Source organism: Pterocles gutturalis, unplaced genomic scaffold (genome assembly GCF_000699245.1).
Source record: "Pterocles gutturalis isolate BGI_N339 unplaced genomic scaffold, ASM69924v1 scaffold18288, whole genome shotgun sequence".
Taxonomy (NCBI): domain Eukaryota; kingdom Metazoa; phylum Chordata; class Aves; order Pterocliformes; family Pteroclidae; genus Pterocles; species Pterocles gutturalis.
The window spans coordinates 3,607-28,746 of NW_010118435.1; the positions used below are offsets into that span (position 1 = coordinate 3,607).

General features: G+C 39.5%; 1 protein-coding gene across 1 annotated transcript; it reads left to right on the plus strand.

Annotated features, from left to right (window-relative positions):
- Positions 1-486: 486 nt before the first annotated feature.
- On the plus strand, positions 487-25,140 carry LOC104463748 (CDK2-associated and cullin domain-containing protein 1-like; the record flags this gene model as incomplete). Its single annotated transcript, XM_010076201.1, has 6 exons — positions 487-578; positions 689-828; positions 2,290-2,416; positions 8,976-9,078; positions 19,125-19,220; positions 25,038-25,140. Coding segments are annotated over exons 1-6 (661 nt in total), but the record flags the coding sequence as incomplete, so codon positions are not given.

The following is a 25,140-nucleotide window of genomic DNA, read 5'->3' on the forward strand; positions in this document are numbered from 1 at the left end:
TGAGGTGTGGAAATCAAATTAAATAATACTTGCAAGAGTCTTTTGAATAAAAATGAAGCTTTTCTAGAAGGTTACTTTGAACTCATCAGTATTTCCTGTTCAAGTTTCCTGGGGCTGTTCACAAAAGCATTTTGTTCTTTACCTGTGCAGCATTTCTAATGGACAAACTTCCTGTCTGCTGCTACTTTCTTTCTTGATATTGTAAAAAAATTAAATTGACATCTCAACAGCCTGTTAAACTATTTTGCAGTGTTCTCAATTCTTACTTTACTATTTTCTTTCACATGAATAGAGCTCATTTAATATGTTAAACCATAATATGTGGGTCTGATTATACATTGAAATCTTAAACCAAGACTTGGTCTAATATTTATGCTGACTTCAGTTTAATGTTTTATGTGGAACAGAGCATTTCTGTGGAGACCCACCTCTTTTGGGCTAACAAAGTGAAGTACAAATGCTCAAATTTTGCTGATGAGCGTAAGCATGAATAGTAAAGAAAGTACGTGGAAACTGCTCCGAAGAACTTCTGCTCACAACCTGCGCTCTGTAAGGGATGAGAACCCAAACAAGTCGTGGTGAGGCAGATAAATAAGGGGTGAATTTACTGTCAGGTGGTTCCTGACTGCAGGGGTGCTTTTACATCCTGGAGCTGACTTGCTGGACATGTTAACTTGTGTCCTCGTAGTTGTGTGCCCAGACCTGTAACCTTTATCAGCTTGTTAGCAAACAGTGTCATACTGGGACAGCATCCTGCAGCACGTGGTAGTGGTGACCTGTTCACTGCCCGGACACTTACTAGGTTAGCTCCATCTGTTTCGGTAGCAGGTGTGGAGCAGGAGTGAACCGATGGCTGGTTGGTGACAGTGGGGCTAGGAGCACTGAACTAACATTCTTCACTAAGCAAGGTTTCTGGATGAAATGCAGATTCCTGTGGTGTGTCTTTTTAGGGTGATGCCTGCTCTCACAGATAGCATTCAAACACCTTGTCTCACACCTCTCTTCATTCCACATTCTCTTTATACTTTTCTTTTTCTCATGATGCTGTTAACTGTTTTGCCTGTATTTCCCTAGAATTGTTCTTCATAATGCTGCCAAAAGTGACTTGCCCAGCTGCTTTCAACCCTTCATAAAAATAAGACTTCAGAAATCTTGCTCCTCAAGCCCAGCAGTGAATCTGCATTTGCACATGTAGTTAAAATGCTGCATCCCTGTTCAAAATATTTATTTTCAGTGCGGTGTCTAAACTGGATTGCTTGGGGTGGGAACTATCTTTGTTCCATGTAGCCCAGACCCACATATGGAGTTCAAATGATGAAATGACTTTAGATTTCTTAGACTGGATAGTTGTGATATGAAGTATTCCCTGTGCTGTTAGTTACCGAGGGCTTTGTTTTGCACGGGTGCTGTGAAGCTCTGCTGGTGTGACAACCCAGCAAGGTAGTCCTGTGCAAGCAGGTCTCTGAAGGGATGATGTTAACCCTTCTACTGTGGCTGCTATTGGAACTGAGCCACGTGTGGTTAGTTGAGAAATCCTCCCTGAAAAGACAGAGATTAAAATGTCTGTGTCTGTGAAGGCTTGTGCAAGAGGGTGCAGCTGGGAAGCTCAGGAGGAAAATCAAGGAGTGATGGGGAACACTAATTTAAATGCCTCCTATTCTTCCCTGTCTTGATTCTTATCTGGAAAAGGAATATTATTGTGCCTGCTAGAGGGGGAACTGTAATACAGATCCAAAAAAGTTGCCCGGGAGCCTAACTGCAATTGAAGGCAAAGAGAGTTGCATCAGCTTTTAGCCCAAGGAAGCTGCAGGTCCTGCTTGAGACTTGTAAAGTTAATACATCTGCTGGGAGGGTATATTCTAAAAACTACCAGTCTTGGCCAAAGCGTGTTCTCCTGAGGACCCAGTGGTAATTGTTCATTCTGGACTCCCGCAAAGTTGTGTAATTTACTAATCTGAAATAACTACTGAACTACTCTTTTTTGTAATTATTATTGTTAGATTGTCATGCTAGAACTCCCAAGAATTTGTTTCTCCCTGGTACTTTGACCCTTAAGAAGTATCTAAGCACTGATTTGGCAGGTTTTCTGATTTTATTTTATTTTCTATAAATAAAAAGCTACAAATTCAAGTCTGGGCTTTACTTTTAGGTGATGTTATCTTAGTGGAAGTGAACTGTTCCCAGTTTTTTTTGACGAGCTTATCAGTGTGATCTGAAATTGCAGAGCATTTGCTTCCTTCTAATTTTTTAGCTCAAGTTACTAAATGTACTTTTGTCTTTTTGTTGTAGTAATGAATGTTATAACAATTGAAGACTATAAGAGCACATATTGGCCAAAGTTGGACAGTGCCATAGATCAACTTTTGACTCAGAGTCCTGGTGACTACATCCCTATCTCCTATGAACAAATATACAGGTAAGGAAATCTTTTAAGTGCTACGTGACTTTTTTTTTTTTTTTTTCCTTTAAAGTTAAGTGTTTGTTTTATCTTGCAGCCTATGCATAGGTCATATTTTGTTTTTATGAGGAGGAAAGTGGGAAGGTTATGTGAAGTATGGTATTGTTTAAATGGTTTGAATGAGTGAATAATGGGTACATATCTTGACATTTCATGTCAACAGGAATAAATGCTAAAGAAATAAAATGCATAAGTGCTGAAAACATTCACACTAAGGTAAGCTCCACCACAGCTGCTTAGTGTAATATATTAAGAAATGTGTCTTAACATCCCTTTCCTCAAAGGGGAAGAAGAGACTGGCATGGTGGGCGTTTTAGCTTAATGTTTCAGAAAGATTCTTTGTTATGGCATGTCTAATAGGAACCAGTTTGGTGCATTAGGGGTGCAGAAGTAAATAGAAGCAACTGGTGCCAAGGTCCATCCATAGAAACTGTCATTTGTGTGTTTTGCATCAGGGAGAGTTGGTCTGATTTCCCCTTTGCCCAGCCACCTTGCTGCATGTGCAGTTAGAGTCTATCTGAAGGAATGACACAACATTCAGTCCTTTATGCCTCCGTTCTTGTCAGGAGAACATTTGATTTGTACTTGGCCTGGCACTGCAGTTTGATTTAAAAAGGATTTAGTAACTCACCAGAACTGTTCTGCAGACTAAGCTAGTACACAGCAGCGAGGAGGGTGGGGGATTTGCTTCAAAACCACACTACTGCTCCAAACCAAATTGCTAAATACTTCAGAGACCTGGCAGTTTCTCAGGAGACTTGCAAAAATGGAGATTTCTTTTCTGTAGGTGGCAGGTATCTAAGGTGTAGGTAAATAGGGCAGAAACTGGGTAGCTGCTACTGCATTTGCTGTCCAGGGCACTGTTAGAATCACTGGCCCTTGCCAGCAACACAGCTAGCAGCACTGCTGCCTTGGTTTTGTTTATGATAGTGTTGCACCCTAAGAAATAACGTAGGCAGCTCAGTCACTGCTCCTGTTAGAGGCTTTCAGCTGTATTGTATCCTGCCCACTTGCTTTTGGTCACTTGTCTCTCTAGTTTGAAATTTTGGATTAGGGAACCAGATACAGCAACAGCTGGTGTTCAGTCTTCCCTCTTAATTCCAGTTGAAAACTTTAATAAACTTCCTCTTTCCTCTCCAAACATTTGGAACTGCTCTTACCAGGACTTGGACATCTTCAGCCATCAAAATTCTTTCGGCAGCTTATTGTGCAAACAGTAAGAGTTAAGCCAACATCTCTTGATAGTCACCTCTGATAAAGAGTAGATGTACAAAATTAATGCTTTAATGCTTTGAGTGGATCTCTGTCTAATTATAGTTTTAAGATAGCTGGAGTTTATCCTTGTCATCTTTTTACTCCTCAAAAGTTTTATTTTTTGAAGGAATAATGTGTTTTAAGTTTCTCCTAGGTATACCTAGGATACCCTTGTATCAGGGTTACACGTGATACAGTATTGTAATGATGCACAGATGTCTGTTGCATGTATTTTACTATTACCAAAATATTTTCTGTAGTTTAATGTTACTGATAAAGCTGGCATGTCAGTTTTCTGTTGAAAATTAGGCCTGTGATTGTAATTACTCTGACACAGCCTCTTCCAACCAGGAGGTTGATTTATTTTTTTTTTTTAAATTTGACTGACAGTCTAGACAAGATAGCTTGAGAAGGGAAGGAAAACTGATTTTTTTAAATTGAATTTAATGAAGATGCTTGCTTGGAGTATTACAGAGAGTATGTAGCAGGCTTGGGGTTTAGATCCTCTCTCCTTCCCTAGGCTTTAGTCTGAAAACTGGGGTGTTTTTTGAGGTGGTTCAAACAGATACCTGTCTCTTGTATTTTTTTACAATGAAACTGATCTGAAAATACATAGTCTTTTTGGTTGTCTTTGTGCTGGCTAAAGAAATCAAGGTTTCCATAATGCACACTCAAAATATATTGTTAGATACCCAAACTACTGTATTTGACATGATCAGTGATAACTGTAGGTATCCATTCCACAACAGTGAAAGCTAGGAGATAACTTCAAAGGTATTTATTCAGACATTTACTATGGATCAGCTTACCCATAAGGTATCAAAGTGTGGTTAGTGACTGTTTTGATGTTTGAGTCCAAAGCCTGCCTGTGCATAGTCACTTCCTATTAAAAGGATTAAATTATTGACAGAGAGATGTGAAGGAAACTTTGAGATGAGGAAAATGTGAACAGCTGGGCTGTACTTCTGGCAACTGCCTCACGGGTACAATGGAATTAGATTGCTGTTCTTCAAGACAGCTTGCAGATCTTGGATCTTCATCCCTCTCACTAAATGCTTACCTTTTAACATCCTGCTTGAGTCTTCCTTTTCCTAAGGTGTTTGGTTATGCTGAAGGGCTAACAAGCTTCTCTCGGGTAATAGCAGGGCAAGGATGATTCTCAGAATCAGCCCACAATCAGGAACTGAAAACAGGATCTGAAAATGGGGAAGTAACCTCTAAATAGAATTGTTCAAATAAAATGTAAACACACATTGCAGAAGTAGGTATAGCAATATTGTATGTGACACTAAGCAGACATGTACTTTAAAATTCAGTTTAGCTACATCATTGCAAACGAAGCCTTCAGCTCATGGAAGTGGCTAGATACTGGCTAGTTATGGAGCAGACAGACACGGCCATTTACTATTGTTACCTAACTGTCTGGTTTGTAAGAGATTACAAAAAGCAGTCTGGCTCTTCTGATCAGTGTTTCTCTCTTTGGTCCAAATTAAATTGCTATTTTTGCTGTTACTGCATCATATCAAAATTTATTTTGCACTTGCTTATTCCGAAATAGGATCTGGTGTTAGTAGAGTTCATGTGAAAGAAACAGGACAACTGTGACTGTTACTCGGTTATTTAAAAAATATAGTAGTAGGAGAAGCGTGGGGCATCTTGATTTGTAGGAAATAGCATGGTTTGCCAAATGAGCAGACTTTGCATAGGGATGAATGCTGTATTTTTGAAGCTTTTGGAGTTCTTAAAAGGAATAAATACAAAATTCTAAAAGTTACTGATAATTCACTTGTAAAACCTTCCTCCAGAAGACTTTGAGAATGGCAGATATTGAATGAGAGTGCTGTCTTGGCCTCTGAAGGCTTGGAGTTGGTGCCTAACCTCTCACTTGAATTAGAAAATTCCAATATCCCATAGTCTACAGTTGTTTTAATACCATGTTTGCAGTTTATTTGACATTGTGCCACCTTCTCAGTAAAGAATTGGAATATCATAATTCCCCTACAGAGACACAGTGTTGCTGTACTGTAGTGTTAGGCTGTTAGTGCTATTAAAAACCTGCAGAATTCAAATCTGGGATCTGGACTTTGCTGGAAATAGTTTTTTTAGGCATATTCTAAGGAGCAGTCTCTGGCCTAAATTGCTTGCTGTCACAGTACCCTGTAGAGAGGGATGGAGGGAGAGGGGAGTAGAACAGAGGCATGGGGAAGAGATTTGACCTGCCCAAGATATTGAGTGAAGTCTTCCTTGTGCCTCTTGATTTTTGTCAGCTAGCTTTCGAAATGCTGACTTAAAAGGGCGGAAGGGATAAAACCAGGCTTACTATAGATAAGCCTGGGGGCAGCACGCCAGTGTTTGAGGGATGGTTTGCTAACAAGGTCCTTTGGTCTGGGATGGAGATCCATGTGGCAGCAAAAACACAAGGGTTATTTATGTGTTAGAAACCACAGAAGTGCCCGAGAATGCTCACGTAGGAATTAGAGGTTCTCCCCACAAAAACATGGTGGGATCAGTAGCCCAACTGAGGTGCACCTACACCAATGCTCACAGCATGGGTAACAGACAGGAGGAGCTGGAAGCCATCATGCAGCAGGAAAACTATGACATAGTTGCCATCATGGGAGCATGGTGGGATGGCTTGCACAACTGGAGTGCTGCAATGGATGGCTGTAAGTTCTTCAGAAGGGGTAGACAAGGAAGGAGAGGCAGTGGGGTAGCCCTGCATGTTAGGGAGTGTTTTGATTGTCTAGAGCTTAACGATGGTGATGGTAGGGTTGAGTGTTTATGGGTAGGAATCAGGGGGAGGGCCAACAAGGCAGATATTATGGTGGGAGTCTGTTAGAGACCACCTGACCAGAATATAAGCAGCTGGGAGCAGTCTCACAATCAGTCGTCCTTGTTCTCATGGGGGACTTCAACTTACCTCCTGGAAATACAATACAGGGGAGAGGAAACAGCCTAGGAGGTTCCTGGAGTGTGTGGAAGATAACTTCCTGACACAGCTGGCGAGGGAACCAGCTGGGGAAGGCACCCCGCTGGACCTGTTGTTTATGAACAGAGAAGGAGTTGTGGGTGATGGGATGGTTGGAAGCCATCTTGGGCATAGCCATCACAAAATGATGGAGTTTTTGATTCTTTGAGAAGTAAGGACAGCAGAATTGCTACCTTGGTCAGAGCCTCTTGGGAGGCAGTTCTGAAGGGCAGAGGAGTCCAGAAAGGCTGGACATCCTTAAGGAAGGAAATCTTGAAGGCTCAGGAGCAGGCAGGTCCTGCTTGACTAATGTGATCTCCTTCTATGACAAGGTGACCTGCTTAGTGGATGAGGGAAAGGCTGTGGATGTTGTCTACCTAGACTTCAGTAAAGCCTTTGACATTGTTTCCCACAGCCTTCTCCTGGAGAAACCGGTTGCTCGTGGCTTGGATAGGTGTACACTTTGCTGGCTGGATGGCTGGGCCCAAAGAGTTGTGGTGAATGAAGTTAAATCCAGTTGGCAGTCGGTTACAAGTGGTGTTCCCCAGTGCTCAGTACTGGGGCCAGTTCTGTCTAATATGTGCACCCTCAGTAAGTTTGCAGCTGACACCAAGCTGGGTGGGAGTGTTGATATGCTGGAGGGAAGGAGGCTCTGCAGAGGGATCTGGACAGGTTGGACTGATGGGCTGAATCCAGCTGAAGATGATTCAACAAGCCTCAGTGCCAGGTCCTGCACTTGAGTCACAACAACCCCCTGCAGCGCTACAGGCTTGAGGAAGAGTGGCTGGAAAGCTGCCTGGAGGAAAAGGACCTGAGGGTGTTGGTTGAACATGAGCCAGCAGTGTGCCCAGGTGGCCAAGAAGGCCAGCAGCATCCTGGCCTGCGTCGGCAATAGTGTGGCCAGCAGGACTAGGGCAGGGATTGTCCCTCTGTACTTGGCACTGGTGAGGCCGCACCTTGAATCCTGGGGTCAGTTTTGGGCCCCTCACCACAAGAAGGTCATTGAGGTGCTGGAGCAGGTCCAGAGAAGGGCAACGAAGCTGGTGAAGGGTCTGGAGAAAAAGACCTATGAGGAGCATCTGAGGGAGCTGGGGTTGTTTAGTTAGGAGTCTGAGGGGAGACCTTGTTGCTCTCTACAACTGCCTGAAAGGAGGGTGTAGTGAGATGGCTTTTGGTCTCTTCTCCCTAGTGACAAGCAATAGGACAGGAGGAAATGGCCACAGGTTGTGCCAGGGGAGGTTTAGAGTGGATGTTAGGAAAAAATTATTCACTGAAAGGATTATCAAGCCTTGGAACAGGCTGCCCAGGACAGTGGTGGAGTCACTATCCCTGGAGGTATTTAAAAGATATGTAGATGTGGCGCTTGGGGACATGTTTCAGTGGTGGACTTGGCAGTGTTGGGTTAACGGCTGGACTCAATGATCTCAAAGGTCTCTTTAACCTTAATGATGAAAGAGTAAAAGCACTCAAGAGAAGTAATAGCTGCTTGGTACAGGTAATGTTGGTGTTAGTCCTGATGATGATGACTACCTTAATGTAACTTATGTCTGAAAGCAATATATGTATTTGTTTTACAACTGTTTTAAATGTGTTTTCAATACATAGTCTTATTTTATATTTTATATTGCAGTATAATAGCAATAAAATGTTCTTAAAGAACAAAGAGACTGAAGACCAGAGTTAACACAGCCAAGAAGTGGAATGTAGAATTAAAGTTCTGTTGCTCTTTTCCTGCATCTTTGTTTATTATGAAAATGTAGGGTTTTCTTAGAATCTAAATAACAAAGTACGGAGTAACGTGCTTAGGTCTGTAATTTAGAACTTTTGCTGTTTCTTTTTAAAACGCTAGCACAGTCTTCGTGGAACTTTTAGGACCGCTTGTCAGTGTTGCCCTTCTGTTAATAAGGGTTTTGCCCTAGAATATGCATAGAATCATTAAACCTGCTTATTTTAATGGAGACTTCATTCACATAGGGGAGGCAAAAAACAGAATTAAGAGTGTGCTGTTGACAGGGTTATCTTGGCTGTTCTGAAGGGCACTGTTAGGAGAAGTCACTGTAGGATAAAGTGAGGTCAAGGAGGGAGAATGGGTTGGACAAACTGGGGCCTCCAGGGGAGACTTAAGAGTCTGCTGGAGCTTATTCCAAACTTAGGGCTGTATTTAAAAGTTCAGCAATCATTCAGTTAATTCTGTTATCCTCTAAATTGAGACTTGAACAAAATATTTTGAAGTCTGTTACCCTTCATTGCAAACTGTTGTAAGTTCATTGTTTGTTCCTATATTTGTTTCTGCAGTTGTGTGTATAAGTGTGTATGCCAGCAGCATTCGGAACAGATGTATAGTGACCTAATAAAAAAGATAACTAACCACTTAGAGAGAGTCTCAAAGGAGCTGCAGGTAAGAAGCTGCACAATCTAATTCTGTCTTTCCTGGGATCTGTGATTATATCAGAGCAGCATATAGATGGCCCATGGAGGGGGATTGCCATTAAGACTGATTTACACTAGTTTACTAATTTGTGGACTACTTCATTCACTAACTGGCTGTCAGACAGAATACCAAGTACTAGATCCAATTGCATGGCACTGACTAGCCTTAAGAGATCTGAACCATGTGGAGAGCAGTGGCTAAAGTTGAATATGTAATATAGAATCAAAGACTAGAGAATGGAAATCTACACTATAATCTAGGATGTACATTTTTTAGTCAAACACGATCCGAGCACATGACGTGGGTGTCTGTCATTGCTGCATTAATCTATATAAACTGTTTGTCATCCTTGTGCATCACAAACAGCACAAAAGGGAAAAATTGAAGTGTGTTAAATATGAATTGTGAAGTATGAATGAGAAATCATTGCATATGAAAGTTTTGTGCTACAGTTTATTCTGCATTTTTCTTGTCTATCTCTAGATGTCAGTGGTTTACAGCAGTCCTAATACAGTTTGTTATCCCTATCCTTCTCTGCATCTTATTTGTGCATCCATGTTTGTTTTCATGTGTGTTTCTTGTTGAAAATTCCTTTTAGGCTACGATCTCCAGGCATGTTCTTGAAATTCTCATTGCTGTAGCAGCAACACTGTTCTATTTCCCGACAGATTTTGCCACTTCTGTAACTATGTTTGAGTTCTGTACAGCCTTGCAGTGTGTCGAGATGCCAAATAAAAAAAGAACCCTAAACTACAGCAACTCCTTCAGTGCTTCTAACAATTAATAACTAATTTCTGTTGGTCAAAAGCAGTCTTTCTAATTTTAACTGCATCAAGTACTTCTGGCTAAGCGTGCTTTCCCACCAAATATATAGCACTGTGATTGCTCTGATGTCCTTCTGGTTTTGCTCTTTTCCTCTTATTGCTTTCCTTATAAGAAAAACCACCTTGCATTTAATGGGCACAGTTTTGGGGCAGTCCTTGACTGTAAAATATCTAGGTTGTCTTGAGCTATGTTCTTTGCTTCTTTTCTCTTTTACAATTTCTTTATTCCTTTTGGAATGACAGTCTTACTGTTATGTAAAAAAATGGTTAGAGTAGGTGGACATAGTATTTAAAATAAATCCATCCCTTTGTTCTGCTGAGCTGGTGCAGCCTGTAAATTTTTCTTCTGCTTGTGAGAACGGTGGATCATTGCAGCTGTACAGGTTTGGCCAGTTCTTCTGATACATCCTATAGCAGTGTTCTGCATTAATTTGCTTTGAATTTGGGAATACCCCAGCGTCTTTACTCTGTGATAGTTCTTGATCATTTCCCTTAAAGTTCCAAAACTGACTGAAGCTGCTGTTTTTAAAGTTTGCTTTAGCACATATGCATGTTAAATGCTTCTGCCTGAAAACAAGGCTGCCTTCTGAACATCAGCTGTTGAAAGAATAATTGAGACAACTGTTTAATGCAATCTTTGTCTTGCAAAAGTTTCCTTACGTAGGTTAGACACACCTTGTGGCAGGTGGCAAGAGGACTGTGATATAACATGATACTATCTTTGAGTGTATTATGGGAGTTTTGTCTGACGCAAACGTGACTTTGAGTTTGGATGATAAATTCATCTCTTTGAGCTGCTTGAAGTAAAACTCATGTGCCTTAAACAGTCCTGTAAAGAAACTGTTTTAACTGGAGGTTGTGAAATTTACTCTTAAGAAATTACAGTACTATGTTTCTTTGATCTTAATACATTTTTGTGACATTAAGGCACTTGGGTTTTATGTTGAAAATGTGGTGCTAGATCTTTACCAACAACAACAAATTACTTTGTAAATGTTGGTCACTTGGAATGTTTCTGGTTTACACAAGCAAACAATAAAAAAAAAAAATCTGTATGTGTGAACCCTTTTAATGCACAATATTTGGTGTTTTGCTTTCTCTGACCTAAAGTCAGAGAACACCTGCCAACAATCTTTCATCTAATGGCAGAGTTCTGTTTTAGGCAAGGTGTGACTTGGTGTAAGGTAATTTTTTCTTTTTTTTTTTATATGCAGATATGCAAAGGCAGCCCAGTATAAGCTGGCAGGTTGGTTTGTGTGAGAAAGCAGGTGATCATGAAAACTGAAACAGCAGGCAAATGCAATGTCTTGTTCTGGACAAGCCAAGCAACTTCGCGTAGAAGTGCAACAGTTTAATGGCAAATGGATTGCAGAATTTCTGCATGTAACTAACATGCCAGAGCAAGCTGTTTCTTACAAGAACCGCTCATCAACAGCAAAAGCAATCAAATTGTCAGATACCAAATAGTGCAAGTGGGAGCATCTCAGGGGACCGGTCAGACTTGCTCTTGCATGGTTCTAGCATTATGGGAGTTTGTCTTCTTTTTGGCGTGGCATTCACTGCAGAAATTCCCTGTATTTTTTTTTTTTTTTGCCTGTGTGCTCAGCCCTCACCTTTCCTGAGCCCTCGGCTGACGTCAGCAGAGTGGTGGGCACTGGGGTGTCCAGAGCTGGGTGACTGGGATGCTGCCACCGGAGGCCCCAGTCCCACTGGGGCATGCACACCCTCCCTGGTCATCCCTTCTGTGACTTCTGCTATTCCACACTGCAAGACACCTCGTGTGGTGTTGGTGTTTGTCACCACATGCACTCCCAAAGGCCTACTTCACAGGTTTTCACCTAAAAAAAATATTTTCAGTGGTGGCAGAGGCATTGTGAAAATGTGTGTGGGCTTTTGTTACTCTGCATGTTACACATTAGGTGAAAACATCAAATGTTGCCTGCTGAGTAGTCATTGCTTGTCATCAGACCATCAGCTCTTCAGTATAGGGCCTCCTATGTCCCAAGACATTTCTAGCTCCCTCCTTACTATGTATGTAAGTAAATGATCTTCTCTTCAGGCTGTTTCAGTTATGGAAAGACTCTGAGTCAAGATTGCCTTCCTTTCTTGCAGTTGATGTCTGACCAGTTTCTCTGCATTAGTAAGACTAATTACTGTCCAGGACAGCCATGTGAATCTTCCAGTAAATGAAAATTAAATTTCCGTAATTCTTGAGTTAGCAGAATTTCTGGATTTTGTGTGATTAAAATAATGGGTGTCTGCAGAAAACACAAACGAACACGTTTCCTGTTGTCTTGAGGTCTGTGAAGCTTGTAGCGCAGGTGATTTTTCTAAGATGCTTTATTTGGAAACATTTTATTGGTAATGGATGTGGCCATTATGTTGTGGTTTAAAATAATGACAGCTGTTTTTGTGGGTAAGTGCTGAGTCATTCAGGTGTATGAGGTAGGGTGGATACACAGGCATATGCTTTCAAATTAAATACATCTCTTATTTTAAAATGAATAAAACTGTATTTGCATTAGGCACTAGTGTTTCTGGCTTACCTTATTCTTATGCACTCCGATAAAGTAATTTGAAATACTCTGCCTATTACCTATCTTTTCAGCAAAAGACAATGGAAAGTACTTTAATCATTGACAATCAAAACGCACTGAGACATTGATCTGGCACATGACAAAAGTAGCTTTTTTGTGGAAGTGCAGTGAAATATTTTAATTTTCGTTAGAATAATCTCAGTAATTCCTTTAGGAAATGCCTGAGAGCTGAAAAGCAATTCTCTGTCATGTTGTACCCTCTTTTTATTTAGAGAAAAGAGAGCTACTGTTTTCTGTTTGTGTTTTTTTTCTTCTCTTGACCAGAAGCAGTTGAATTCACTAACTGTATGTAATTTTTATGTTTGTTGAAGTTAATAAGTGAGAATCAGTCTTTCTGTCAGTAAATAAACACTGGTTTGCTTGCATTGTTTCTATTTGAAGTCAAACAGAAGTGGTAGAGCTGAAACATCAGAATTTCTTGCTTAAATTCTGTCTGTCTACAAGCATTGGATTGAATTTGGAGCTAATTGCTCATAGTGTGCTTAGGCTCTTGAACACACTGGAGGGCTAGGGGTTTTTCTCCTCTGTTATGTCTTGAGATATATATGTGTGTGTTTTTTTTATTATGAACAGTATATTTTTTATAATGAACATAACTGAACTGAGCAGTCACTGGTGCTGCGCGGCCCCCAGGACCTGCAGATTTAGGGTTGTCACTGTGTACTTCCAGAAAGCTTTCCTGCCTCATGTTAATCCTTAGAACTTCTCAGCCTTCTGTCTTGTCAGCTCTCAAACCTGTCAGTGCAGTGTATGAAAATATCTTCCCACCTTTTGTTTCCTTGGAAGAATGTGCGTTGGAGTGAGGTTACTGTAAAAGCCATTCCGCTGTTTTGAGGATTGCCAAAACTCTGCAAACCGAATGCCTTCTATCATGTTACTGTCAGTTGCCATCTGTTCTTAAAAATATGTCAACAATATCTGTTGTGGACAATCTGTTTCTTCCTTGCCTTTTCATTTCTTCTTTTCTGTCTCATGTTTGTCTTCCACTCGTCCCCTGTAATTTTACGGAGTTTTGCCATCCAGGGGTGAGGAGTCTGTCACTTCTGCCCCAAATCTTTATGAAACTTAAGCTGATAAATAAGATGCCTTACTCCAAACTTCAGATTAGATTCTGAACTTCCTTGTTTGTCTTTTAGAAGCAGTTGTGTAGCTTCTGGTATTTCTCCTGATTACTGGAGTAAAAGCATGAAAATTACGTGACTTGTCACATTTCCCTTGTGAGCTTCGCATAAAGTCACGATGGTATAAAAATGCACCCAAGTAGTGCTTTGAGGGACTGGTAAAACTGTTTTTTTGTGTAAACTTAGTAAATCAGATTGCTAATGAAGTTATGATTAGACTTGTAATGTACTTATGGGAGGCCAGGTTATATACTCCATCCCCGTGAAGAACCCCATTCTTATTACACTGTGTGGGCAGTGACTTGACAGACAAATGAGAAATTGTGAGCCTTCTTCACGATAGTCTCATCTCGTAGCATAGAAATAACGCTCAAATCAGCTCTTGTTAATTTGAAATTAGTTGATTCCTTGAAATAATTTCCGTAGTTGCAGTAGTTTCTCAAATACGTAGAAAACAAATCTGCCTTCTCTTACATTCTGCCTACAGAAAAGATCAGAAAATGGAAATAGAGAATTTGCGTTTCCTAACTTTTTTCTTACTAAATATCTTAAATCAGTAGTGTTTCTTGAAGTCCGTATGGGTCAACTGCATGGTCTGTTAATATCAACAGTCCATTTTTTAAAGAGAAAACTTAGACTAGCCATTTATGTGGTCCATAATATTTAAAAGAAAAGAAAACCAAAACCTACAAACATGCAGTGCCATAGGCATTTATCTGTCAGTTTTCCTAGGGGAACATTGGTTAATTTTGTGTGAAACAAGGTTTTACTGCTGTGAATCACACTGAATTGAATCAGATCAGTTGAATGATCAGTATTAGAACTCAGATGGCAGAAACCCCAAGTGTTAGAAATGTGTGCATCTTCATGTGTGGACACAAAAAGATGGCTTTTGACTTGACTTGAGGGATCACCATATTGCCAGAATTACCATTAAAAATTAGGCTGCCACGAGCAAGGTAACCTGAGAAAAGCATCCTTACCTGCAGCTTTTTGAGAAGGCTTGTATTCCTGCCGTCATTTTTGGTTCCTTGCCACACTACACTGGGTGCTGCAGACCCTGATATAATTACAGAAAGATATAAGTAAATATGGCACAAATGAATATGTATTTATTAGATGGAAAAGATTATCATTAAACGAGTTCTGATGGTCCTTAGCTACAATGTCTTTTTTTTTTTTTAACAAACATGTAGAATGGAAAGGGAAACACAGCCTGTGTCTGCTACCCTGATCTAAGACAAGGAGACGGGAGTGTGTCACGATGCTGTACAACTTTGAACAGTTTTGAGTGCAGCCTTGAATAGGAAGACCCAGTCGATCTTTGAATGAATTGTACTTTGAGTTTTGTTGTTCGTAAGAAGTTTTAATAGCACCCTTGTCTAGTGAGGTAGATCTGAGCATCACATAAATTTTCTGCAAGGCAACGTAAACAAATTATGTTTCCTTGAGAAAGGACAAAAACTGGCTTAAAAGATTCAGACCACTTACAGGAATAGCAGGTTAATTTGTGCAGTCATAGCCGTTCTCCCTTTTCACTTAGCAGGCGTGGGAGAGATGGTACAGCATGTATGCTGGCATTTGGCAGTGAGCATGTTCCCAGGATAACGTTCAACGTAGGAATGTAAGCTTTACCGAATATATTGCTGATTGTGCCGGACGACTATTCATAAGCAGATTAACTTTGTGTTCCTCAGGCAAAGAACTGTTGTCACTGTTTCTTTCTTGTGAGCCATTTCTGAGCTGTGTTGAGCCAGCAGTGTGTCTTCTGGTTTCATTTGTATATTCAGTCAGAGAATGGTATTAGAACTTGTTTTCAAACTGAAAAAACCCACATCTTTTTCATATGCAGAGTTTCTTGCCCACAGGTTCATTGAGATGCCTAGATATTACATTTCAAGTAAGGGAAGGGTAATTTAGTGTACTGTGTCTCTTAATTTCTTATTTTGTTTGAAGATGTCTGTCTTATGTATCATCCTTTCTCAAATGTGTTATCTTGTTACTTCTCATTTCTCTTGGTGCTGAGACTTCCACTGTGATGTGTAAGGAGATTAAAAGCTGATCTCAAAGACACTATTTAACAGCAGCAATAGTATTTTATGTGACAAAGTAGTTGGCTCAAAACCAAGCTAAATATGTGAAGCGAATGCAACTGCATCGCGATTTGAGAAACCCGACTAAACGTTCAGTGCTCCCGTGGACAGGCACACTGTATATTTGCTACTGGAAAACTGTTCTTAACCCTGTGAGTGGTAGATGAGAGCAGCTGTAGGAGAGGATTTAAGCTGTCTCCCTGTACAGAGTGTCTCAAAAACAAAAATTAAAACAAACCAAAAACCCAAACCAAACAAAAAACAACCAAGAACTGAATTGGCAGTTTGATAGGATTCAGAATGGGGATTGAAGGAATGAAGCATCCTCTCCCTTCCTGGAAAACCTTAGGCTGGCAATATATTTTTCTTTCTTTGAATGGCTTTTGTAACAAGTCCCTCAGGTAAGATAGGAATGGTTTTTAAAGACTTAGTATTTTCTAGGGGGTTGTAAGAAGTAAATGCCATGCTCAATTCCACCCCTCCCCATAATTAAAACAGCTGGATGTACGTGTTACCTTTTCTGGACTAGGACCAAGAGTGAAAAATATCAGCCTATGCATCAGTTTCCTCATTTTTTTTTAAATAATAGCTATAGATGGTTAAATGCAAGTTCTACTCTAATGATGTCCATTTAATAGAAAAAACTTAGCAACATCTATTTACTCGTGAATTTGTTGCCATGCGCTGCTTTTTGGTTTATAAAATTAATGTGGTTTATAAAATTAATGTAGTTTATATAAAGCTAGTCCCACTCTAGTTACTGTCTTATTAATATGAATGTGGAAATGAGGAGAAAGTTCCTGTGCTCAAAAACAAGTATTTTATTTCAGTCTAGCAGTTTTGAGCAGCCATGCAGTAACACCCTAATGAACAAAAACTAGATGGTTCAGAGTTTTCTTTTCCTCACACAGATTACGATAATTCATAGATGAGCTCTGAAAATACTATCATTGATTGTTTTGGTTTGAGTTTTTTGTTAGTGTACAAGTCAAGCCATAACGGAGGAGAGTGTTTGGTTTGGGTTGCTCGGTTTTTTATTTTTTGTTGGTTGGGTTTTTTGTTTGTTGTTGTTGTTTGAAACAAGCAGAGTCAGGTAGTATGTGCTTTCCTGTTAGTTTCTTTACTGTTGAGGCTTGACATGAAGTGCTATCAGGAGAAAAAAAATTTCAAGGTAAGATCTCATGCTGAAAACGCAGTTAACACCGCGATTTTGCATTCCAGAGGTTAAGACCAAGGCATGATATTTGCCTGATGCTAGTGAGTAGTTCCCCTGAAGCTGTCAGGACTTCTTTTTGCTTTTTGTCTTTAGAGCAGTTGTTTTCCACTTGGCTGCAAGGTGGTGGTGGTCAACAGGTGTCTTTCCATTAAAGGACTCAAGGTTGTTCTCAGGAGGCAGCTGCGTGTGCAGTTGTCGTTCCCTCTTAAAACGTTTCTCTTAATGCGACATAGGCTTTGTGAGGTGAGCTAGCAGAGTTTTCATCTTCGGTGGAGGAGAAAGATATATCGATCCTTAATGTCCCCTGTAAAAAGAGTGGTGGACTGGCTATATAGCATTGCCTAGAGTCTGTTTGTTGGATTAAACCACACGCTGTCCAGACTTCTGTCTCTGTGTTGTTTTTTTTTAATGAAAAGTACAAATGGTCAGTGAGAGGAGAGCGGTGCCCAGTGTCAGGCTATGGGCTCCTTTTATCTCGCATATCCTTTCAAGTAGAATTTGCCTTTTTCTTTAGTCTTAGAAGCTGTATACCAGGTCTTTACAAATCGGCGAGTATAACCGTATTTAAAGTTGAGGCTAAAAAGGAGTGAATCAGGAATACATACTGCTTAGAAATGCAGATTTCACTGCATGGTATTTGTAACAAATTATATATGAAAGGGACTCCTTGGATTTCATAGCCAATTTTATACATTGTTGGCATTTTGAACTAAAATTTGTTTGGCCACCCTTGAGAACTGCATCTGCAATAAGATTAAAAACTTATGATCAAAATGAGGAATAACCATATATAACCTTTGGCAACAGCATATGGAATAACACTCTTTATTCCTTTGCCAGTTTTGCTTTCCTTTCTGAATTGTCTGCTCTGTATTGGTGTTTGCTGTGAAAATTACCCACGTGCTCATTAAGCATATTAAGGAGGGAGGCAAAAGAAGGTAGTTTAAAGGAGAAAAAACTCTTATAAATTTAGAATACTTAATAGAGCAAAAAGTCAACATAAATTCTAACAGTTCTTTTAGGGCCCCTGGTGAATGTCCATACAAAGGCTGAAAAATCTGCTTTGGGAAGATAAGAGCTTAAGTTCTGATAAGGTGGTCACGGTGCAGCTAGCCTTGAACATTTCTTATGCCACAGATGCTTTGGCTTTAGAAAAATCTTTGAGCTTGCTTTCTTGCAAGGTCCCAGTTGCTGCTGCGTTCTCCATCCTCTTCTGGCGTGGTGCTGTCAGAGGGGAAGATGGCACAAGGGGAGAAAAGTGTTTTTCCTCATTAGCATGAAACACTTTGTCCTTGGGTGTGTATAGGTGTGTGTATGTATATGAACAGCTTGCTGCAGAACAGATCTTTTTAGCTTGCTTATTTCCTTATTTGGGAAAGGTGGTACTGTACACAAAGGATAGCAGTGCTGTCGCTGTGGGCTCTGCAAAGCCTATCATAAAGTCGGCACATTGAGATTTTGTGTGGCAAAGTTTTGCTTGGGGCTACAGGGCGATGCGGGGTGTTTGAGCACGCAGCAGGTTTTCATGGGCCTGATCTGGAGTGTGAGATGCCAGACAGGGAGCTATATCTGAAAACATTGCTCCATAGTCCCTCCAGCTCAACACCCTGAATATTTGCCTTGCTTTAGGTGACCCAGCAAAAACTGAAATGTCTTTTCTATGAAGGACAGTGCTCTGTGGAGCTGGAGGATGTGCCACTGCCAGCTCATATGCAAAGCAGCAGCTTAATGCCACCCTGCTGCCTTGGAGTAAAAAGCCTGCGGAGGGGTTGGAGCACACACCACAGCACTGGTTGAAATTTGGTTGTGGATTCTAGGCGTAGAAGATAGTTCTTTCAAAAGGAAGGTCTGGTCTTGAATAAGTGTTTTTATTTGCATATGCCAAATACTAACTTGTTACAGGCATACTGTATTTCTTTCTGAATGCACCTTTTGCTGGGCACTGACTCATAGTACTAGGCAAAAACCAGTTACTGAAGGAAGCTGATTTTGCTGGAGGGAGTTCTAGCAGAAACTCTGGAATGATGTGTGGCTTGCTTTGTGTGGACTTAGTGTATCAAATACTTTGTAGATTTTTTGAGTTTGCTGTGAAAGCATAGCCCATGCTGTTCCAGATCTTTCTCTTGTTCAAATTACAACCTGACTTTTACGGTTTTTTGCAGGCCAGCCCTCCAGATCTCTATATTGAAAGATTTAACGTAGCTCTTGGACAATATATGGGAGCATTGCAGAGCATTGTGCCTCTTTTCATATATATGGTAAGTTTTAGAAAATTATTTTCAAATAAAATATGTCCATACACAAGATACTGACTGAAAGTGAAAAGAATAAAATGCAGCTATAATGATTTTTAACTTGCAGAACTTATGATTCTTGCCTGGTTTTGCTACCTGCATAACAGAACTGATCAAGTTGTATGGGGAGAGGAAGGAAAGGCCATGCTTTTAAATGTAGAGGTTTGCAATTAGTTTCTGCCCTAATATGTCTTTCCTGGGAGTGGGGGGGGAATGGTGTTTATTTTGAGGGGAAAAAAGCTGTCCCAGATAGTTAGGGCTTTTTCAAGGTAGTTTATTGTCTTGTTATATGTTGGCTTGGTAGTTTGGGCAGGTTACAAAGATGATTCTTGCTTTTAAGTCGCATGGATTCAGACAGGACAAAAAGAAACGTCCCTTGGAAATGTCTCTGTCCCTTGATAAAGCAGTTTAGAGGGTTGACTGGATGAAGACAAACTTATGAACATAGCACTATCAGGCATACTTGCAGAAGTTCAGAAACCATTGCCTATAAATGTTTGTCACGCTGATTTTGTAATTGATGAAGTCTTCTGTACCTCTGAAGAAGTTTATAATTCGCATCATTTTTTATCAAAGTGCCAAGACTTTTATTGCTTTTTTTTATGGTAAGGAATAACTTAAGCTCGGAATTTGTCCTTCTCCCAAAAATGGGCCTTGCATTGTCATATCTTAAAAATTAAAAAAAAAAAGGTAGTATCTATTGGGAAATAAAGTTTTTTTAAAAAAAATAATTAAACTGATTTAGATTAAATAAATCTTACACTCTTCAAAATTATTCTCGTTGGTAGCTTTCCAGAGTAATATCTTTTAGAAGGGTGTCCTATGTTTCAGTGAACGCACCTGAAACCAGGTAATTTGTTACGGTCTTTCAGCATAGTGTTACCATACAGATTTGTTGCATTAAAAACTAGGAAAAGACTTTTTCCCCCTACTGCATTCAGCTGTTTTTAGATGCCAGCCATTTTTTCACCTGTGTGTGCTTGACTTGTTTATTGCAGGCAGGTGTTTAAGCAGTCTGGTAGTTCAATATCCATTCAGGAGTGGAGTTAAGCTGTTCAGGTGTGTACTTCTATTGAATACTCAGATCTCTCACAGAGGTCCTTCCATCACAGAGGTCAAAAGCTATCATTAACAATTAAGACTGCGGTAACTAACATCGAAAAAATGTTCATGATAGTCATACAAACAGAGAGGTTTTATCATTATGAGCTTTGTCTGTATGACCAGACAAGGTATAATTGCTGAATGGATTCCTGTATCTTTCTTTGTACGCAGTTGTGATGGGATGTTTGTATCTTCAAATGAGCAGTGCTGTGTAACCCATCGTTTCTTTTTTAGAGTTGGAGTCTGATACCACCTGAACATAGTAAAAATGCTTAATAGGTAATAAACAGACCTGTAAAATGACTAGTTAGATGGTAATTTTTTTTTATTTGAGAACAAAGAAAAGTGAAAGTACTCTTATAGTTGTAAAGGGGGAGCTGCTTTATAGCGTGACTAGTGATTTGTTTGGGTAGTAAAACTCTCTTCCTGCAAACACTTTCTCATTTAAATGACTTAATTCAAGTTAGGCCCGAGAGTTATAGAATCATAGAATGGTTTAGGTTGGAAGGGACCTTTAAAGGTCATCCAGTCCAACCCCACTGCCATGGGATGGACTTCCACTAGCCCAGGTTGCTCAAAGCCTCATCCAGCCTGATCCTGAATGTCTCTATGGATGGGGCATTTACCACCTCTCTGGGCAACCTGTTGAAGTGTTTCACCACGCTCATGGTAAAAAATTTCTTCCTTATATCTTATAACTCTTTTTTAGTTTAAAACCCCTTGTCCTGTCACAATAGGCCCTATTAAAAAGTCTGTCCCTATCTCTAATAAGCCCCCTTTAAGTGGCTTATGTGTTAGTTTCTCTTGCTGACAAATGCAATGCTGATTTGGCTCAGCTGTATAACTGGTTTTGAAGGCTAATGTCAAATTAAGTCTCATACTTTTTCTCTGAAATAACTTATTAATCACTGTTGTGCATGATGTGGAAAATATCTCTAGAGAAGTCAGGATGAAAAATGTTTTCCTCTAATTTTTTTTCTGTATGTATTTGGAAGTACTTTTATGTACAGTTACTCTTGCAATTTTACCTTGTAGTGGCTAATCAAGTTTTCTCTCATACAGCAGCAGCAGTTTCCTTTATTTAGACAAGAAAATATAATTAAAAAGCAATTGCAAGAGGTGAAAGCCTTATTATTCTACAGTATAAATTACGGCTTTACAGTAACTTGAATAGATACTTTCAGTGTATTTTTAAGTGGACTGAGCTGTTGAACTCCTTTTTATCAGAGATGGCAGGGCTTTCCTTTTTTGGTAGCAATGCGATTGCTTTAATCAGGACTTTCCAAGGCTGTTGAGTTGCACTGATAAACTGTTCTGAAAAGATAATTTTATTGCTGCTTAGGAAAACTAAATATAACTAAATATGCATTTAAATATTTAAAAATTTATGAAGCCAAGGAAAACCTAAAGGCTTTTTTTGTACAACTGAAACATGTTTTTGTCTCTTGGTGGCTGCCAAAGGCATAGTATTTTGCCTTCGGCTTAGACCTGTCTGTTTTGATATCAACAGCAGCACTTTTCTTCTTTTTCATAATATGTTCAAACCATATATTCTTCTGTGTGAATGGCAGGAATACAGGAAAGGTATTTCTTTTAACCTGCTTGTATAGGGTGACGAGGATGTGTTTCAGAGCTTGTCTTGAGTGACAGTTGAGAGGGCTGACTTTGCAATTGGGGGAGTTTTCTTTTTCCTTCTCCTGCTGGGAGCTCTAGTGGTTTTCTTTTTCATGTGGTGATGGATTTCTTAGGTCTTATGCTGCTAAACTGGACTTTTCAAGAAAGCATGGAGGCCCAGAGCACTTTCATCCCTCCAAAATTGTGTGGGTTTAAGCTCCTTCAAAAGTTCTGGGATGTAACCACAGATAAAGCAAACTAAACTGGATGTCAGCTTAGCACACAGTGCTTTATTCCTAAGAAGAATTCCTAGAATAACTGTTTGCTTTGTAAATCTGAATGATGTTATTCTGGCTGCTTACAGGTTGTACATATCACATTATGCTGCATACCTGAATGAATAAAAATCATATTTCCACTTCAAGAAAAGTTAAAATCAGCATTTAAATATATGCTTTTTTATAATAAGTTCTCAATTGCTAGTTATACCTAGAGACATAACTGCAAATCTTTTAGCTTGTGCTGTGAAATGAGCCTAACATTTGTGAGCACTGTGGTTTTAGGATAGTTAAGAATTTTTTAATTGCCTCTAAAATACTGCTGTTCTTACTGGGTGGTATTGCACTTCATTGCTTATCAGCTAGAGGGCATTTTGTGTGTGTCTGTATACACAGATACGTGTGAGTATATATATGTGGATGAGATAGAGAAAAAAGTGTATATGAGTGCTTACAAGTATTTATTGTTCTCCTCTTGATAATATTAACAGAATGATGTCTTTTAACATTGGCCAGATTGCTTTATGATATGGTAGTTTGTAGAAGAAATGCTTATATCATATCTGACTTTCTCAGGTATTGATATCTGCTTATCTTTTACCTGTCAGACCTTTAGGTGACTTGACACACTTTTCAAGAAATACTGGTACAGCCTAGGTAGTGACATCTTATACAGAAAATCTTCCTGTTTTTCCACTGACAAGAATGGGGAAGATGACAGCTAGCTCTTCTGCTATCTCCTTTCAGCACTGTGGATTGGAAGTGAAGTACTTATGTTAGGTGATGTTTCATTGTCTAAATCCATTCAAGTGTAATGTCTTTTTGGAAATGTATTTCCAAGTGAGAAAATGTGAAGAGTATTTTACAGTTGTTGTGTGTATAAGCGCTGTGTTGTAACTCTTCTCCTTGAAACGACTGTTTTTTGGGTTTTTGATGTTGCTTTTCTAGTTATGAAACTTAACGTGTAGGCTTTCCAACTCTTAAACAAAAGAATGCATCCCCGTTTGCACGTGTCGTTGCCAGCTGCTTTTAATGTAAGAAGGTGTGGAGGCTGGGAAAGGAACAGAGGAGTCTCTTTCCTTAGCAGGGTGCATCTCACCTGTTAACTCACAGGAATTGGTAGTTTGTCATTATCAGGTTTGATTCAGGTCAGTGGGCTTGTCCTGGGATGCTCTGGTCACTCCTTTGTGTTGCACCAGTGGGTACGTAGTGGTATGTGGTGAGGAAGCTCAAGGTGGAAATGGTTTAGGAAGTTAAGTCTGATGTAAGACAGCAGTATGGTGTGTAGCTTGACACTTCGAGTTGCTGCGGATTTCTGTTGCAATGGCAGTTCACCATTGACCAAAAATATTACAGATGAAGTCAGTCTGTTTCTTACAAGACAGGTTATTCTGTCTGCAGAGCCTTTCCCTCAATCTCTGCTTGAAGAACAGGCTTATGTGAGGGTGAAACAACTGGGTAATAGCTCTTGATAAAACCTCTACAGGTAGGATAGCTTCAGGGAGGGAACTGGCAGTAGGAAGTTACAAAATTTTAAAAAATTGTTTTGAAGACTATTGTCCCTCAGTACAACAAACCTAAGCTTCCGGAGGGGCATGTATTCAGCCCTTGGATTGCCTTTGTTCTAACGGTTCAGTTTTCATTAAGGGTAAATAACTGCTTCTGAATACTTGTCTTGAAAATTTAAGTGGTTTCTGCATGGACAGTTTATTACTTTAGGTGTGTAGTTTTCGTAATGGCCAAGAGAATGGGTTTCACAAAAAAAAAAGATTGCTCTAATAGTGTTTTGAGAGTTTGTTCCAGTTATGTTAAATGTTTTAGCAAATAGGAGACAAAACAACTTGATTTAAAGTGTGGCAAAACCTTTCTCGCTTAAGATAACTCTTCCTCTAGTAAATAGCTCCAGTACGGTATTTTTTATTAAGTTGATTTCCTATTATAGTATCTGTTTAACTCTTTTACACAATTTGTCCAGATTAATTCAGTTGTTGTACTTCCGTGTTAGTATTGTAATTTTTCCAGCGTTTAAAACCCACCTATGAATAAAATACAGACAAGAAATCTTAATATTAATTACAGGCTGGGAACTGAGCAAAACACCAAATAGTACATTAGGTACAGAGACCCTCAAGGGTCTCTATTCATGAATAGGATTTTCTTGAGGGCTGAAGAGATGAACTTATTATTAATGCTGAGTGGGTCAAGATAATTTAGTCCTAAAATTTTTAATGTAGCTCAGTTTTGTATAGATTTGTATATATCAGTTATTTCCCCAGCTGATTAATTCTGAGTAGCTGTCCGCTGAGGTTATTGATGAACCACAGAAGTGGATAGCTGGACTGATCATTTAGTAATATACCTATTTTAATGGCTTAATCACTTTTAGACATTGGTAAAAATGTTTCTTTTATTATAAACACCATGTCCAGCCCTATTTTGGTGTTAGAGCACTTATAAAGTTCTAAAATGAAGTGTTTTTTCTCCAGACTGCCCAGTCTGGATCAATATGAAGACACACCTGTAGATATAGGAAAAAAAAAAATCCACGCCTGCATGTAAGTAGGTTTGTTACCAATAGCAACATGTATTCTTAATTTTAAAGGCATGGGGTTTTGTTATACAGAAATATTCTATTTAATTTAAATTCAGTCACCAAGGAAGCACTTTACAGGTCAAATATTCTGCAGCTTTAACATTTTGAACTATTATTATTCAGGGGAAAAGTAAGTTTACTTTATTTGCTATTATGAAAAACAAACTTGAAAACTTCTGTCTTGTTTTCCAGAATAAATTTTACATAGAAACCAAGCTTAACAGAGACCTAAAAGATGACCTTATAAAGCTGTTTACGGAACATGTTGCAGAAAAGCACATTTACAGCCTAATGC